A 17,642-nucleotide genomic window follows, 5' to 3' on the forward strand; every position below is an offset into this window, starting at 1 on the left:
TTGGGCTTGGTTTATGTGGTCAGATAACTAGACACAGGTGTAGCCAATTAACTAAATAAGGTGAATTAAGGGTAACAATGAGGAGTCTCTGGCGGTCACTGGTGGCCAGTAGAAGAAGCAGCAGGAGTGAGGAGGATATTTTTTACATATTGTAGTTTAGTTGATACAAGCAAACCATTCTGCCAAATAATACAGACACAGTGACACAAGAAGACCAAAAGACCATATCAGGGATTATCTTTGACTTTAATTTGACAATAATTACAGGATATACATAGTGTTTCATTGAAACAAGAGTGTAACACTGGTGGGCAATGCCCTCTTTGCTCCTGAGGTCATGAGATGGCTGACATACTCTCCAACCGAGATGTGCGTAGAACACGTTAATAAATACAGGTTAACAGAGGCCAAAAGTGAACATGTCTGAGGTGTACACACAGACTACCACCACTGTGTTTTGGTAGGGTTCCACATTAAACATGGACTTTTAGAGTTACAGCAAGTGGCAAAGAGACTACTCTCTAAGGTTTCAGAGATGAAAGCTGATAGCTCTACAGTAAGGGGTAAGTCGATAAACACAAAATCACCAGTTTTTCTTTTTTTACAGCTCAGATGCGTCTTGCAAATTGCCAAAGAAAAGTCAAACAAAACAAAGCGTATATACAGTTCAACTCATAGATATATATATATACATATATGTACAATATATAAATATAGTAAAATAGATTAAATTACATTGATTTCAAGTCCATAAATAATTGCTGGACAATAACAGTTTGGATGATGCGTGAGGTTAGCATTGGAAGCACAGTGAGCCGCGAGGTTCGTGTCGTGACGAGGTGACAAGGGGACATGACACGTATCCTTATCAAGCTTTGGGCTCTTTTTTAAAAGTATGGAAACGTTTAAAAAAGGAGAAGCTGCCAACCATAAGATAAAACACAGAAATTGTGACAGATACACTAAGCAGCTCACAAACCATTCCTCCGCCCTCCTCTCCGCTCAACATGGAAGCCATTAAGTAACGTTGACATGATGTTATAGTTATGTGCGGCCTTGCCATCAAAAAACATTTACTCTTTTGCAAGTGAAACAGGTACATTATTACAACCACAGCATGTGGTAAATTCAAGGTATTCTTCCGTAACGAAAAAAAGTGTAACGCCCCGACGCCCTTTGGCGGGAGATTCAACAGGGAGCAAGCCCCATCTGCAAGCAGTAGTGTCATTGCTGCAAAAAAGATTTGAACAAGGTCTTCAATAGATTATAATCACTATACAGTTTTAAAAGACTTCTGAGATCTTTTGCAGCTTCCAGTGTGGGGTTTTTAAGAGGGCAGGTTTTGTTGATTTAGACAAAGCATTTTACAAGTAAAGCTGACACTATTTGCAAGGTCACACAGCCTTGGTACAAATACTGATAAGCGGTCTAGTAGTCCGTGAACAGACAGTTTTTCACGAGTGTGCTGAACATTAAGTGCTTTTCAATATATAAACACATATTACAAATACTTTTTTTTGGCAAAGTTTAAAAATAATTTGAACTTATTCACCTTGAGTAGTGACTACTTTCATTTCTATTGCCTCTGATGAGTCCAGGAGGTTCGCATTTGCGTGCGACTCTGGGTCCCAAACATTTTCGCTGGGCAACAAAAGGTTGAGGCCAAAATTCAGAGATCACACGTACCTGAATATAAGCTGCATTGGAACTCTACAACTAAACCATCCCTGTTTGAGGCACCATCAAAAGTTTCAACTGTACCAGAACTACAAAATAAATGAGTAAACATCAAATCAAAAACAAAAACAAAACAAAAAAAAGCACAACAATAGGAAAAGAAAATCTCATCATCTTTGTGGCCTAACAGCATACTGTACAAAGTTCAGTACATTCTCTTGGAATGGTATGTTCTTTTGCTCAGAGGTTAAAGCTGAGCATCTTGTGAGTTTTTTTTCTTCTCCTTCTTGGGTAGCAGTCTTAGCAGTCAGATGTTTAGCGACTGAGCTGTGGCAACCCTCCTAGTGTCCGTCATCGTGGCCAGTGGAGGATGAGATGTGGATCCAGTCCAGGATGATAAGGGACATGCTGCCGATCATAACGAAGAAACCACAGCACAGGAAGACAGCGGCCTGGAGAGAGATAGGAGGATCATCATCATCATCATCATCATCATCCTTATCATCACCAACCATTGGCAATTCATTCACTCTTCACCCCTCTTCACTCACTAAGCCATGCACCAATCTCTTTAGCTTTCCCCTTCAGGTCTGCTTGTCTTTCTGTGCACTATATTAGGTGGTATGTTTATTGTTATGTACTATATGTATCTGTGTATGTATGAAGGCCTATATACTAAGTACTTGGGCTGTTGCGGGGCTTGACACAACCGTGCTACGGCACCACAGCGGTTGTGTCAAGCCACCCGTGGGGGTAGAGCAAACAACCGTAACAACTGCCATGCTTGCATTTTCCCCCATTTGTTGTTGTTTTATTATTTGTGGCTGATAAAACCTTTCTAACTATGCCAAATTTTGTCTCAACTCCCAGTTAGAGAGTATTACCGAACACTGATTTGGAGAAATCCACCCCTTAAATGTACTTTTTTTCAGAGGTAACAGCTATTGCATTCCACTCACGGCACTGCGGACACTGGCCCTGTGGCTCAAATGAAGACAGGCATTTTTTTTTTGTCTGACATTATGCAAGACAGCCAGTGAGTGTACAGTTGGCGCAGAGAGCTACTGTAAGGAGCTAGCAATTCCATCTCAAACTAAAGATGGGAGAATTCCAAACTGCGACAGACCCACAAAGTACACCTGTGTGTGTAGAATATGTGTTTGGACTACGTTAGTCTATATAAACCAACAAGGAGAATGACTGCTCCTTACCCCAATCTTCTGCACAGACTTCATGGACTCTTTCTTGACCAGTTTTAAGTAGAAAGCCGAGGGCAGGATGAAGATCAACATGGCTGCAGCAGAAGCACCTGGAAAGGGAGAGGGCAGGCTCAATCAGGATGTTACATTCTATGAATGACATTGGTATTGGCAGACATTGCCCACAAACATCTCAATCTCACATACTGCATCAACTGCTACTGCAAGATGGGTGTTGCCTACTACGCTACAATGGACAGGCTAAATCATAGACGTGATACTGTCACTATTTACAGTGCAGGTAGGCTTTCCACTTTGTAGCCAAGATGTCAATCAAAATCCAACAACAGTTTTAAGGTCAATGCCATTGTAGTCTGGTCAATTCCAAAAGATTAATATATTATTTTTTTTTTAAATAAAAAAGATTTTCGTGAGGAAATTTCAATTCTCGAATTGGACTTTCTTTTAATGTTAGGGTTAACTCGACCGCTGGTGTAGAGGTGTAGACGGTTAGGGTTAGGGTTAGAGGTGCTGCCCACTCACCAATGAAGCCGAAGATGTCTCTGATGGTGGGCACGAAGATGACCAGGGCATTGGTGCAGGCCAGCAGAATCACTGTGATGATGGTGTGACGGATCCAGCTGAACTCCTTGGAGGCACACAGCAGCTGGTTGACAGAGGTGCGGATCTGGAGAGAGAGAGTTCAGGATCACATTAGCAAAGATAGCAAACAAAGCTGAACTATGGCAAGACTCAAAAGAAAGAGTGTTTTAAATGTGTGCAATTCCACTGTGTTACAACAATGGATACAGATAGACAGACAGACAGCTCTGAGAGGTTGACAAGACAGACAGCTCTGAGAGGTTGACAGACAGATAGACAGACAGACAGACAGACATGCATGCATATCTGATAGATGTTACTCACTGGGAACAGCACAACAGGGACAGTCAGGGTGACAGCAGTCAGCACAGCCAGGCGGACGATCAACAGGATGGCATCAAACTTGTAGACCTTAGAGTAGGTATGCAGCAGCTCAGGCTCAACATTGACTGGGGAAAGAAAGGAGAGATATGCTCAAGATCACTTGTCTAAACAACATGGATCACGCTACCTCCAACAAGAACAGATCAAATAGGAATGGAAACATCATCATCATGGCTGACATAATGTTCCTGCACCTAACCAGAGTATTGCTACACCTAACCTTCAATGATAACCCCTGACTTTGACATCCCTGTTTACTCTTGGGGCTATATTTGAACCAGTTGTGGTGTGCTGCCAGTGGCACAAGGGGGTGTGTCTGAAATATTTGTGCTATTTTCAAGGCCAGAATCTTTCAGCGCACCTGATGGCACTTGGCCTGGTCATTGTCATGAACACGCCTCTAACAAGCACTATGGTAATTTCACCAGTTACCGCAGACACACATTGCCAATACACCTGCGTTTGACTTAACCCGAGACTTCCGACCATTTTGCGCAGACTAAAAATAGAGGCTTTGGTGTTCATTCAAACACATCTTTAGATTGGAGCTTATCAGTTCAGTGTACAGCCAGTTACAAGTACAGCCAAATCAAATGGAGATTGAGAGACACATCTGAATACAACCTAGTTCTGACCTAGATTGTGCAACTTTTACTCCCCTTTATTCATTCAGTTATGCCATGTCATGTTGGTTAAGGAAGTCCTTGATATCTGGGGCCCTTGCATAACCGGTTTGAAGTTCCAGGGAAGTCATGAACGTGAACACATAATGTGATGTCCTTGCTATAATAAACACACAGGCGGAACACTGGCATATAAGGCAGCTGTTTATGTGTGTTGTTTTTCTCAGGGAGACGGACCTGGCAATGCCTGTGCATGCACTATGTGTACTATGCTGTTCTGGAAAACAGTGACACTTGTTATTGAGTAGACCACCCTGGTAAAATAAGTCAAAATGAATGAAATGCTCACAATTATTGATGTGATTATCTTATTTTGCCCAAACTGATTTCAAACTTAAAGCAGCAGGGTGTAAGTCTTTTAGAAATCTGCCACCGTGGTAAAATTCAGTTTGAAGTTCCAAACAACATCATCCTCTCAAATAATAATATAACCCCCGAAATGGACTTGCAGTGTCTGATGTTAACTGTTGCATTTCTGCATGCGTGCATGATTCAAAGAGGCAGCCACCAGAGACAGAAAGGCGAAAATCGGTGAGTCCACTCCCTTAGAACACCCCTGGTGTCAGGACTAAAGTAGAGCTTGTAAATGAAATATGTCTTTCAAGGGATCTCATTCCCTGACCGTTACTGATTAAACAGTCATTACAACCATTAGGACATTTTTTTTTTTAACATATTGCACCTTTAATTGGACATTTTGAGCTTTCGCTCTGGATTACAGTAACTATTTTCCAAGAACATATGATTTAGTTTGTTAAGCTAATTTTGAAAGACTGTTTTGAAAGGTTGACTGTTTTGAAAAGTTTGAAAGGATGATTAGGCTGCGTTTGACCGTTGTGTTTGGGACCAGTTAAATTAAGCAAGTGAGATGTAAGGAAATTGGCTATTACATTTGAAAATGTTCTTGTTAGAGATAGCTGAAAATTCCTGAAACCATATAGTTAGAGTGGTAAACTAAACTCCAATACACTACGTATAAACTGTAATTGAATTGAATGGAAGGGGAGGCTCACCATTGAAGGTCAGGTATCCGAAGAGGGCGGCCAGCAGGTACATAATGAACATGGCCAGGAAGGACACGTTGGCCACGCCCTGCATCTTCCTACGGGACCGGCTGTGGAGGAAAAACATGGAGGCGGGTTTAGACACTACACTACTGCAAAGTCCTTTCTGCCCCCTACTTTGCAGGTGCTACAGTAATAAGATACCTGTGTGTGTGTGTGTGTTTGTGTGTGCGTGTGTGTGTGTGTGCGTGTGTGTGTGTAAATGCCTTGGCTACGTGGCAGCCGGTTAAACATGAGGAGGTATACTCACTCTTTAAGCTCCTCATACATGGGCAGGATGGCGGGGTGACACACAAAGGCGAAGGTCAGAATGGGCACGGCGTAAACAGTCTGGGAGAGAGAGCAGAGTCAAGGGGTTAGAGGCCTGTTCTGCCTGTGTGTGTACAAGATTGAATATGTTCTGTGTGTGTGTGTGTGCATGTGTGTATGTGAGTGTGTGTGTGTGTGTGAGAGAGAGAGAGAGAGAGAGAGAGAGAGTGTGTAGGCAAGTGTCAGGCCTAACACTCACCTGAGAGTTGTAGACAAAGTATTTGGGCGTGCAGACGTCCTCGTTGTAGGCCACTGCAGTGGTGTTGACGTGGGACATAGTGGTGTTCAGGACCTTGCTGATGGTTTCATTCAACGCATCTACGTCGCCATCAGTTAGGTAAGGACACGAAATCTGGAAACTCTTATAGATCACCTGCAAACAAAAACCATTTCAGTTCAGGTCAGTTCAGTTCAGTCTATTAGCCTTGTTTCACTATTATGATCAGTCCAGTAAAAGAAAGTCAGAGAACCTGTCACTGTTGGATTAGCCATCCATTATGATAACTGTAGCAAGTAATTTATTGCCAGATAATAGTTTTCATACCACCTAATGTAGTGCACAGTTTTCATGTATGGCTTTGACTTTAGCAGGTGAAAAACTACCAGAGAATAGTTTTGCAATAGCGGCACTTCTAAACATGACTGGTCAAGGAACAACAATGTTTTGGCTGAGGCACGGATCAAAAGTCACGGTGCAATAGTCGAGTGAGTAAACAGTTGAATGTATGATTTTACACGCAACATCATTCAGTAGGCTATTAGGTTACCAGAGCAGGTCAGAGGGCTGAGAGGGCTATTAGAATGAATATCAAATGGCTATTAGAATGAATATCAAACATGTTGCATGCATTATATACAATTGCAATATAAAAACATTATTTAAGCTTATGCACTTATAGTTTTTGCAGCTCGCACCAACAACATGTTTTACTCGCACAGCATAAGTCAAACAGCGTACTCTGGAGCCCTGACTATACCAGAGGAGGGGGTTCTGACTCACCACAATCACAAAGAACACCATACAAAGCAGGGAGAAGCCACTAGTGTAACCAAGGTAACCTGAGAGAGAAAAAGAAAACAAAGAGTGAGCACTTCATGTGTGGGAGGGTTAAAGGCAAAGAATATAGGAACAGTAACAACTTGTTTTCCATGTTATGTCATAACTTATCAATAACTTGTTATGAGTGTCTATCACAACTGTGTCACAGTGAGTGAGCATTACTATTAACATGCTGGGATTTTAATAACTTGGTTAATCATCTTAGCCATGTTATTGAATGTGCACAATATCTACCCTTTCCAAATGAGAATCTATCAATATTAATTAAACTTAATCAATCACAAATGTAAAAACAAGCAGTTCCGGCTCTAACACAGTGTGTCACCATCCCCCGCCCATAGTTTTACGCAAGCACTAGATTTCACAACACATACAAACTGTACACTGCCAAACCCTGTGTTGTCTTACCCAGGTTCCTCAACAGCGAGAGAGGCAGAATGATGACGACTGAAACTATTAGCACCAGGTAGTCTCCGTTAGCATACCACTCTCTGAAACACAGGCCAAGAGCACACTGTCAGCACTACAGCCACACACACATCACCTCAAATATGTACACACACAACAAAACAGCACGCTCAACATCTTGCCTGCTATCCTCAACATTATGGAAACAAATTCTATCCAAAAGAAACATAACAAACAGCTTTTAAATGTAAAATTGTGACTTCTTAGCAATAAACAACATACTAAGCTGTTAACAATTGCCAATATCATAAACGTTGTCGCCTTTATAAGAATTACTTTCCCTTCATTTGGCTGTCATATCTTGAATGTCTAAAAAATACATACATATTTAGAACTACAATGCACATAAAAATAGCATCCCCCACCCCCTTGTTTGTCTTTGATGTTTCATGGTTTGGAGGGTGGTCTAAATGAGCTCATCCAAAGCTCTGTCTCGATGCGGCACGGGCTCATCTAAAAGAGCCCTTTGAATAGCCACTCCACACACCATCCCCTTCCCTCCCCTCTCTCCAACCAGATGTACAAAGGGCCCGCTTCACCTTCTCTCAGCACAGCACTCAAAAACAACCCACCGCCATTTTGAATGACGCACATGTCCCACTTCACTATGAATACAGACTGAAAAATAACAGTGGGATGCTTTTTGTCTTCATGCCTACTACATAAAGCCTATGAGGGTGAACTCACACACACACACAAATATATAGTAGCCCCTTACCCACACCCATAAATATATAGTAACACACACCCATACCCACATACATACATACATACATATATAGTAAACATATAGTAGCCCCTTACCCATTGGTGGATCCCCAGAAGGCTTGGATGACGATCGGGAGCTCATACTTCACAATGTAGAGGTAACTAGACATGGCTGCAAATGTCAAATATAGGCAAAAGTCATCAATATCAATGTACGAGTCCTTCATTAAAATGGTCACGTTTGCTATTAGTTCCAAAAATGACATCACACAGCCACTGAAAATAAATGTAGTAGCACTGGCAACAAGAATGAATAAAGCTATTTGCTCACAGAAAGCATCTTGGGGGGAAATGGACAGACTATCATTTATCATCTAACATTTACTGAACCTCTCAGTTCTTTACTGAAAGCTGCTCATTCAGTTTTCCATGTGTAACATCAATGACGTTTACATCTTTTACACATGGTCCACTCATAAAGGTACATTTTGCATGTTTCTCCTCGCTTTAGTCTGACTTCTTGAATGCTCATTTGAGGTTTTTCATGCAGAAGAAGACAATATCAACTCCTATAAGACAAGGCTCTAAACAGATTTTTAACGTACCACATTCTTCACCTGTACCGTTTAGCTTAGTACTAAAGTCCTGGCTGTCTGTCTGTCTCGTTTTTACATTGTCTTGTGTGTTGTGTGTCTTGCAGATTTTTGGACTATGTAAAGCACTTTGGTTTTGTGGGAAAGCAATATATAGATAACAATACTATTATTATTATATTCATATTTTCTTTATTCATCTTACCTCCAATGTTCTGCATGGTAATAGAGATGGAGGCAGCCAGTTTCCCTGGCATGCCAAATGCCTTGTAGCCCAATTGTTCATAGACTAGTGATCCTGAGAGACAAGGAGACAGAGACACATTACTGTCAGGTCCGAACCAAAGCACCTGAGAGGCCAAAACAACTCACACGTGACAGACACATTTAACACACACACACACACACACACACACACACAAACACATTGTTGTGCTATAAGTTACCTCCTTCATTGGCGGTCTTCAGCAGCAAGTGCACAGAGTAGAGGGAAAAGATGGAAACTGCCACCAGCAGAATTCTGTGGAGAAACAAAACGTCAGATTTAGTGGCAAGTATTGGCAGTCACTAACCATACATCAATCATATTGACCTCAAGCACACAAAACAGGAAGCCATGGACAGGACAGCATATTCAAGAAACGTCATTGGAGCTGGATAGAACAGCCACAATCTATCACGAGAAAAGCAGCCCATTGGACCCCAGAGGGTGGACGCAAGACAGGAAGACCCAAGCCAAAACAGAACACCTGTGGAGGCTGAACTACAAGAACACAGCCCAAGCTCACAGTGTAGAAGACGGCCCTAGATGGCCAGGGGATGAGTTAGAGAGAAAGAATCCTATTAACTCCATACTCAACTTAGTAAAATCCTGATACACAAAGTCCTATACCAACTCTGTTTAAAAGGCAGCTCAGTTGTCCAGTCCCATTCTCCAGTCTGACAAACCACAGACCTCACATCCAAGGTAAAATGGCCCTGGGCTTTAGTTCATATTATGCAAAGTGTGCTTTGTTCATAATAAGAAGCGAAGGGAAGGCTGTATCACTTTTAACAAGTTGAGGAACACGACATACAAACGACCTTCCCCTATGTCCCACCCAAACACAGGGATCAGTAGCCCCAGCCTGTGTCACTTGATCTGGCAAGACCTTTACACTGACAAGGGATGCAGTTTTTGATACACCAGCCACCTACATAGGAGGATATGATTGGACTTCCAGGTGAAGTATATTTGATCCTCTTAGCACCCAAGCCCTGCAGGACCAGCACCATCTGCTTGTATTAATAGCCTCTATTGTACAAACTTTAAAAAGCTATGCCTGCATATTTTCATTGATTGTCATTGATTAATATTTTTGTATGAATTTTTTTTTATGGTGTACTAAGTACTGTTCCACATGTGTTATTTCTATAAAATAAACAATAAAACACTTTCAGGAAAAAATAAAAACGTTGAGGAAAGAAAGTGATGGCACGTTATTTCAGCTAGGCCTATTTCTAAATAGTACTCTTAAAAAAAAAGAAAGAAAATGATCATAAAAATGCTGTAGTGCATTTTTTTAAACTTGAAATTCAAAGCTAGCGGGTAGTACTCAAGGTGGCACTTCAGAGTTTGAGTGGATAGTTGGTTCTCCAACGGCCATTAGCAGCCGCGTGGCTCCACCCAGTGTTTATGTGACACTGGCCACGATGCTGCAGGATTAGCATTGCTAAACAGCTTCCCCAAGGCCTGAACACCCCCCCCACCCCAACACTCATACTCTTACGCCCAACTGTTTGTAAACACCCACTAGCATGTATGCAAGTCAGTGCAGCCCTCCCCTGTGATAGTAAGAATAGGATGAAGTCACCTCTAGGCACTATCAATAAAAAAGTCAGGTTGGAATTATTTCCCTAAATGATACAGATTAGGATTGGTAGGGGATGAGAACTACCCACAGAATATTAATACTGTTGCTGCTTCGGTTTGTGGAATCTATCTCCCTCCACCATTTGAACTCGGTCTGGGGTGTCTATCTTCCTCCACCACCTGCACCTCGGTCTGTGCTATCTATCTTCCTCCACCACCTGCACCTCGGTCTGTGCTATCTATCTTCCTCCACCACCTGCACCTCGGTCTGTGGTGTCTACCGTTGTCCACCACCTGCCATCCCTCTCCTTGTGTTCACCATCAGTCAGTACCCTACCCTATCACAGGGACACATCTGAATGTGTTTAGGCTGTAGACGTGGAAACAAACTGTTCAGAATGCAGCTCTTGGTACATACTGAGAGTGGGTGACCTTGAAGTGCTGGTGACCTTGCCTAACACGCATACCACAGAGAATTATGTAATTTCAGAGAATTAGAAGTGTAATTCTGTGAGCAAACTAATCAGGAGTTTGTGGAAGTATTCACTCAAACACTCAAAGTTTACAAAAAATCTGGATCTCTATGGTTCTGGAATGGGTTGCCACAGTTACCAGAGCAAGAACTAAAGGAACAGAGCTCAGCGAAAGACTCAGATTTTGCTACATTTTAGAAGGGGTTCAAGAGCCATCTTTTTGTGTTTCTGGCGACTTGGTAACCTGCTTGCACAGCTCCGCAGAGTCAGACATTTTCTGGCTATAAAATATGATTTACAAGTCAACATGATTTAATCCAACAACATGAGTTCAATTCAATCGAAGCATTACTCACACAAACAGTGCGATGCCTGTGTTGGCCATGGCATAGGACAGACCCAGGATGCCGCTGCCCATGATGGCATTGCCCAGGTTGAAGACGGACATCCCAAAGGAGGTGGTGCCTGGGTGCTGTTGAGAATGAGGGCAAATAAGTAAAACAAAAAAAACTTAAAATACTGTCAAATTCGAAACTCCAAATCCTAAACTCCACATTTCTAAAATTGTTTAGAAATGACAACACTTACGTATTCTGTTTCATATTTCTTCTTGCCAAGATTGTCTGGAAGGAAGTTTTGATTCTCTGCATCCATATCGGGGTATTGACTTGAATCACACAGAGAAGAAGAAACATTTGTAGAAATGTCATGTTTATGGTCTGATATGAAAAGAATGTGTCAGTTGATAACATCTCTGTGGTTTAGCATAGACCTAGTAGACTGTAAAGTTACCTGCTGAGTGGAACCTTCTTAGGGCAGTCTTGGTAACTGTATTCATTACTATTGGAGCTGCAACTGCTGTCCTCGTCTGGGGAAATATTGAAACGGCTCATCTCTGTCTTGGCCGTGGCTTGTTTCATGCTGCAAATCAACCAAAGGCAAGAGCATTATATTAATTCGTATTTTATTGTGCATTACTCCCCTGCGTCATTCTCCAACTGTCTTTTTACTAGCACCGTGCGTTCTCCCAGACCGGTGAATAATCAATAAGCCCTACTGGAGAGTTGAGAGCCAAGCGCACCGCAGCCTGCCTCATACATATTAGTCATGTGACCTCAGTTCGGGGAAGGGGGGTTGACTCATCGGAGGTGCCAGTGGAAAAATACCAGCCGGCATCCTGACTAGCGAACCAGCAACATCAGAGCCACAACCCTCTCAATGGCAAAATTCCGCATAATAGCCATTGCGCAAAATTCTCCTATACCAGTGAAGCTGACAATTGTCATTATAATCGTAATAGCATGTATGTATAATTTAACATCCTGATTATTCAAACAGGATGACAGATTATATGACTAGACTACACATTGTAGGCTATTTAGTATGTATTGTAATTACTTGAGGAGCATATTCAGTATTTTAAACATTCAGAAGTGGACTATTTTGTGTTTAGAGCTTGAAATAAAGGAATGTGGACTGAATATTGTTGGGATCCATTTAATTAAATTGTTTCCATGGGTGATTCGGATGGAAACAAAGGCACGTGCTTCTCTATTATGGACATATGCTCCATTTTGCGCATTTGAGTTGTGGCTTGTCTCAGAGGCTCATCTTATATTGACACATTTAGTCTCAGTTTCATCATTCAGTGTTTTTTTTTCATTAACATAAAAATGAAGGGGAGAAGAGTCAATTGCGCCTATTACATCAGATACCCAAAAGGTAACGCCCCGTCATTCTCTTCATCAAGAATGTAGCCCACATCAGTCATAAGACTGCAGTATCAATGATACATATTTATTTATTTATTTCAATGCGAGTTTGACCCAATGCGCCCTGAATGCTGGGATTTTAACTAGAATGTATCTTAGACCCTAATTAATTTAAACGGATCGAGAGCCTTAACCCAGGTATTGACTGATTGAACATTAGATATTCACATGTAGGCGTATTACAACATGTGTAGTGTTGTTCTAGTGCGTTTTGAATGGAATCGTCTTAAAAGTACAACCTGCTAGACAAAGAAGACATGAATTTATGCAATATGAATAATGAAAGAATCATTTTAGGCTAATCTATAAACACTGCCTTCCTACATTAGGTAATTCATGACACACAAATTATGGGGCGCTGACCAAATCTTACCTTAAGCAGATGGGAGAAGAATAAAATCCGCTTATAAATTGTGGAGGTCCTTCACGATTTTAATTGAAAATTCCTTCACCGATGAGAGATTCCAAGGGCTAAATAATTTATCCTTGAGGCTATATTCACAAATAAAAATATAACCTATTTGGGATAGACTATTAATGAATAAAAAAGGTGCTAACTTACAATATTGATACACTTGTAATAAAACAAACGCTTAAAAGGTCGGTTTTTAAATATTTCAATAATTTGAAATGAGCAACGATGTGATGCGCACTATAATCTAGGCTGTTCTAAAGGAGGAGGCGACTGACTGCACCTTTATATCTATCAGCATTGCATCAGCCCGAGGAAGAGGGAGGGGCTTGGTCCTGGCAAAGACTTTACACTCCAGGAGGATGACGCGGTTTGTATACAAACACACGCTACACTGGCTGAACTGGCTGCTTTCTCTGGAATTTGCCTTTGCAGGAGACCTGCTTATGGAAAGCTTCATCTAACCTAGAAAATGCATTTGGATCACTGTGCCCACGGATAGTTCTAACAAAAAAATGTAGACTGCTAAGTATACTTGACATGAATTTATGTGGCATGATGACCTCGAGAATTAGGCTTTCTTGCTGGCCGGTTTTCGTTGACTTTTATCAGTAAGATTCTAGGACTCGCAAATTGAAATGAACTGAGGAGAAAAGTACAAGACTGGGTGTCATTTGAAATTATAGTCTGACACAAGCTTCAAAGTGGACCTCCCTGCTCTCAAGGAGATTTTAGGAACGCAAACGAATCATGTGATGACGGTTCAGTGAGGCGCCAAGAATCTATGTCATCCCAATCCCCTCACATTGGTTTAAACTCATAAGCCTACTCTCTCTCTCTTTGAGGGGCCAAGAAATACCTTCTTTGAGATGTGTTACACTCTTTCGAAGCAAACACAGCATTGTCTCTCTCACACACTCACACACACGTTCACAAACAAACCTTATCCCTACACAGTTATTATACCATTACAGCCTGTTTCAAGTGGTTTTAATGCATGTTTATGCATTAATGGCTTCCTGCATAATAAACCTGTATTACACAACTGTCTTTATTATAAGGCCACAGCTACATCAAGATGTTAAGGTGCACATAGGTTTATGGAGTCAGCTGAGGCATGTAAGTTGAGGTGAAATCATATGGTGTTTTGTAAAGGAAAAGCAGTGTTGTGAACATTCCCCTCCCATTTATTATGCAACCATATTAGCAGTCTTAGCACACTGGACCTCTTCCAAAATGGAGCCCAGCAAACACAGTATGTAACTGCAACCTTAAAGTTAGACTGTGGCGAGGTTGTGGCGAGGTTGGTACCAACGTAACTTAATGAATACCCTCTCTTAACATATAGTTATGGTGGTGACGTAACCTAATGACTACCTTCTGTGAACATATAGTTATTGTGGCAAAAAGTTTGATGCCATCCTGGTGCCAACACAACAGCAAAACAACTTGTAATGCCAAATCACACACCTGAATCAAGTTTATACGAACAAAGTTGTGACAAGGTAGCCTCCCGACTTGACTGATGGGGTGCAGGTGTCATCTCACTTAGCATATGAGGGTGCGGAAAAAAACAAGCTAATGGAACAGAAAAGCAAACATTTGGAAATACAAATAATGATTAAATCTGTGAGGGCTACAAACAGTTACATTCACCAACATTATGTAGGTAGCCTGTTGTGTTATGCTATATGTTTGAAGATACTCTGTGTAGGCCTACTGGCTAAAGGTTCCCATCTCCAAGGAAGCAATTGGTCCCAAACACATTACTATGTACAACTTTGCCCTTGTCAGTGTGGAAGATTGATTCATATAACTCAATGACAGACAAAGGTTTTGTGATAGTTCATATGAGTTGAGCTCCATTTGTGTTTCATATTTGGCAAGAGCACAAGTTAAATAAGTTCTCTTAAGTCAACTGTAAAAAGTAGCCTATAGTTTGTCATAAAAACCCTACACTGCTATGTCCCTCGACAAGGTTGCCCATCGGTCGTCTCCAAGTAGGCTGCACACTTAAGTTGGCGCGACCCTTAAAAGTATATAATTGGTATGTAATGGCTACCTTCTGACAAGGTTGCTGTTCCCAAAAGGAGTAGGTTGACACTACGTTGCAACAAGGTGGCTGAGGTTGCTGGGAGGTTCATGGTCGATAATTTTGCCTTGTGAACCTTTGACAGCAAAGGTTTATAAATGAAAACATATCTGCGGACAGCCATGCCCAGAGTCTAAGCTATTGCCAAATGCAGGTATGACCGCATATTTTACAGGACACCAACAGAATATTGTGTTTTCGAGTGACCGATATAGAGTTCTGTTTTTTTCTTTTCCTGTCATTTTGAAAAATCTGAGAAATGCTCATGATGTATACTGTTGTGTTTTCAATGTTGTTTTCAACAATACTAATAATACCTTTATTTGTATCATACTTTTCTAAACAAGGTTACAAAGTGCTACTAAACAAGAGAAGAGATCATAGAAATACATCAACAGCGTTCTTCCCAAAGAATGTAAAAGTGGAGCTGTGCCACGCTGTGAACTTGGGGCGGCAGGTAGTTAGAGAGGCCGGACAGAAATCGGTAGGTCACTGGTTCGATTCCCACCCCAGGAGGGAGCTGGATGTGAGCTGGTGACTGGAAGGTTGCTGGCATCATATCTATGGTGCCTACCACTGCCGTTGAGCAAGGCACTTAACCCCTAACTGCTCCAGGGGTGTTGTATATGACTGACCCTGTGCCCAGAGCCCAGAGCTCTGTTCTCCCTTGGGGGTGCGCATGTGTGTTGTCTCAGAGGGGATGTGTGCAGTGCGTGTGTGTGGGGTGCAAAAATTACCACATTCCAACAATTGATGAGAATTGATTTCATGGCTGATAAACTTTGTCTTTGTCTAACTTGGGCACCACTATGTGAATATTTCTAATCGAATTAAACTACATATTTAATAATGATATGATAATGAGTAACTAAGCGTTATTATGTTCCTCAGTGAAATCAGCATTTTAGTAGTATTTTTTGCACATTCTGACATGAATGAAGTCGGGTTTGATAATGCAATCCAGTGCTACACTGTTCAAAAATTCGGGGGAGAACCCTGCATGAGTAAAATTCCAAACAGAATTTGTATTCTTGTGAAGCAACAGATGTATGTACCAAATTTCTGAATTCTCATACTGGGATGAGGGTTGTGGACTTTGCCAGATGGCATGACAATGCATGACAGGGTGTGGCCTACGGCCCTTTACCATCGTGCCAATTTGCAAGCTCCTCTGCCTTACCATGTAAAAGTGATTTGCATTACATTGAAAAAACGGTGGACGCAGGAGAATCATTAATTAGCAAAACAACGTTTTAAGTGAGAATTGAGAAGCCGTAAAAGACAGGAAATTCAACATCCACCACCCATAACATATAGTCCTGTATGTTAGTTTACTATACTTCAAACAACATGTTCACCACTGGGCAGGTTGCTTAGGATTCAAAGCTTCTCTCAAACAGCCTAATTCATACTCTCAGAGTTTTATCCCAAGATAGTGATTTACATTTTTATATACAGTTCCTTTTATTGCCACACAACCTCGATTGGTGGAATTTGTGGTCAGTACAGTATGGTGCTCTACATTCACTGACATACACTGCAATGAATAGAAAACAGACAATGCAATATAGTCTAAAGCACTGTAGATTTCACTCGGCCCATGTAATACAGGATGCATTTCCTGTCATTGTTCACTTTTACGTGTTGTGTAAGGTTTTGGGTACAGACACATGCCTTTGTGGTTGTAGAAGCTTTAAATATGTTTTCCTGTCTGTAAACATTTCCTGTGTGATATCAAGTTCATTACCAACCCTAATTATCTATAGATTGTGTAAAGATTTTCCTGGACCTGTTCTATTAATCACTGTGTAACAAACAAGAAAGATGGTCTGTAATTATTTCCTTAAAAAAAAATACCCAAGTACTTTTTCAGATCATTGGACAGTCCACATCACTTCTGTGTCAAATAATTATGCCTGTGTAGCCATAGTATCAGCCACCCTGGGCATGCAACAATAGGCCGGTAGTGAGATGGCGACATAATATTATGGATTTTTATGACCAACACAAATTGCATAAATGTCGCAGTGCATCAGCTATTGACCAGTTGATCAGCCAGGCTCGAAGTTTGGACAGCATGAATAATGTAATGACACTCTGAAATGTCACCTTGTAAGCTGGGGGGCTGGACCGATCTCCATATGTAAACACGAAAAGTAAAACTACGATGGGAACACGGATGTGACATGGCTGACTTGTTGTTTTGCAATGTAATTCTCTTTTATGAAATGCATTGACTTTTCTTGATAGCTAGCAGCTACAATCGTCTGAAAACTACACTGCCAGGCTCGAA

The 17,642-nt window shown here is 41.3% G+C and overlaps 1 protein-coding gene across 2 annotated transcripts; it reads right to left on the reverse strand.

The window, feature by feature from the left end:
- Positions 1 to 227: 227 nt before the first annotated feature.
- slc38a2 (solute carrier family 38 member 2) lies at positions 228 to 13,488 on the reverse strand. 2 transcript variants are annotated; one of them, XM_083692239.1, is made up of 16 exons: positions 13,219 to 13,488; positions 11,869 to 11,994; positions 11,662 to 11,740; positions 11,430 to 11,545; positions 9,195 to 9,268; positions 8,954 to 9,046; positions 8,252 to 8,327; positions 7,388 to 7,470; positions 6,920 to 6,978; positions 6,119 to 6,292; positions 5,861 to 5,940; positions 5,560 to 5,660; positions 3,804 to 3,928; positions 3,420 to 3,564; positions 2,889 to 2,986; positions 228 to 2,129 (listed from the first exon to the last, which is right to left on the reverse strand). In XM_083692239.1, exons 2-16 carry the CDS (start codon positions 11,991 to 11,993, stop codon positions 2,019 to 2,021), a joined length of 1,539 nt encoding a protein of 512 aa, XP_083548365.1. In that variant the 5' UTR covers position 11,994; positions 13,219 to 13,488; the 3' UTR covers positions 228 to 2,018. The 2 variants fall into 2 exon arrangements, with proteins under 2 accessions (XP_083548365.1, XP_083548364.1); XM_083692238.1 differs by having other exon boundaries at positions 11,866 to 11,994.
- Positions 13,489 to 17,642: the final 4,154 nt, after the last annotated feature.

Source organism: Argentina silus (genome assembly GCF_951799395.1).
Source record: "Argentina silus genome assembly, chromosome: 20".
In the NCBI taxonomy this organism is placed as follows: Eukaryota; Metazoa; Chordata; class Actinopteri; order Argentiniformes; family Argentinidae; genus Argentina; species Argentina silus.

What these genes read in the sequence shown, in the direction of transcription:
- slc38a2 (XM_083692238.1), bottom strand. Translation starts at nt 11,993, where the DNA reads ATGAAACAAGCCACGGCCAAGACAGAGATGAGCCGTTTCAATATTTCC. An exon ending in ACAGGCATCGCACTGTTTGT is followed by an intron (nt 9,269 to 11,429) that starts GTGAGTAATGCT and finishes GTTTCTCCACAG; the next exon opens with AATTCTGCTGGTGGCAGTTT. An exon ending in TCCCTGTTGTGCTGTTCCCA is followed by an intron (nt 3,565 to 3,803) that starts GTGAGTAACATC and finishes CTCTCTCTCCAG; the next exon opens with ATCCGCACCTCTGTCAACCA.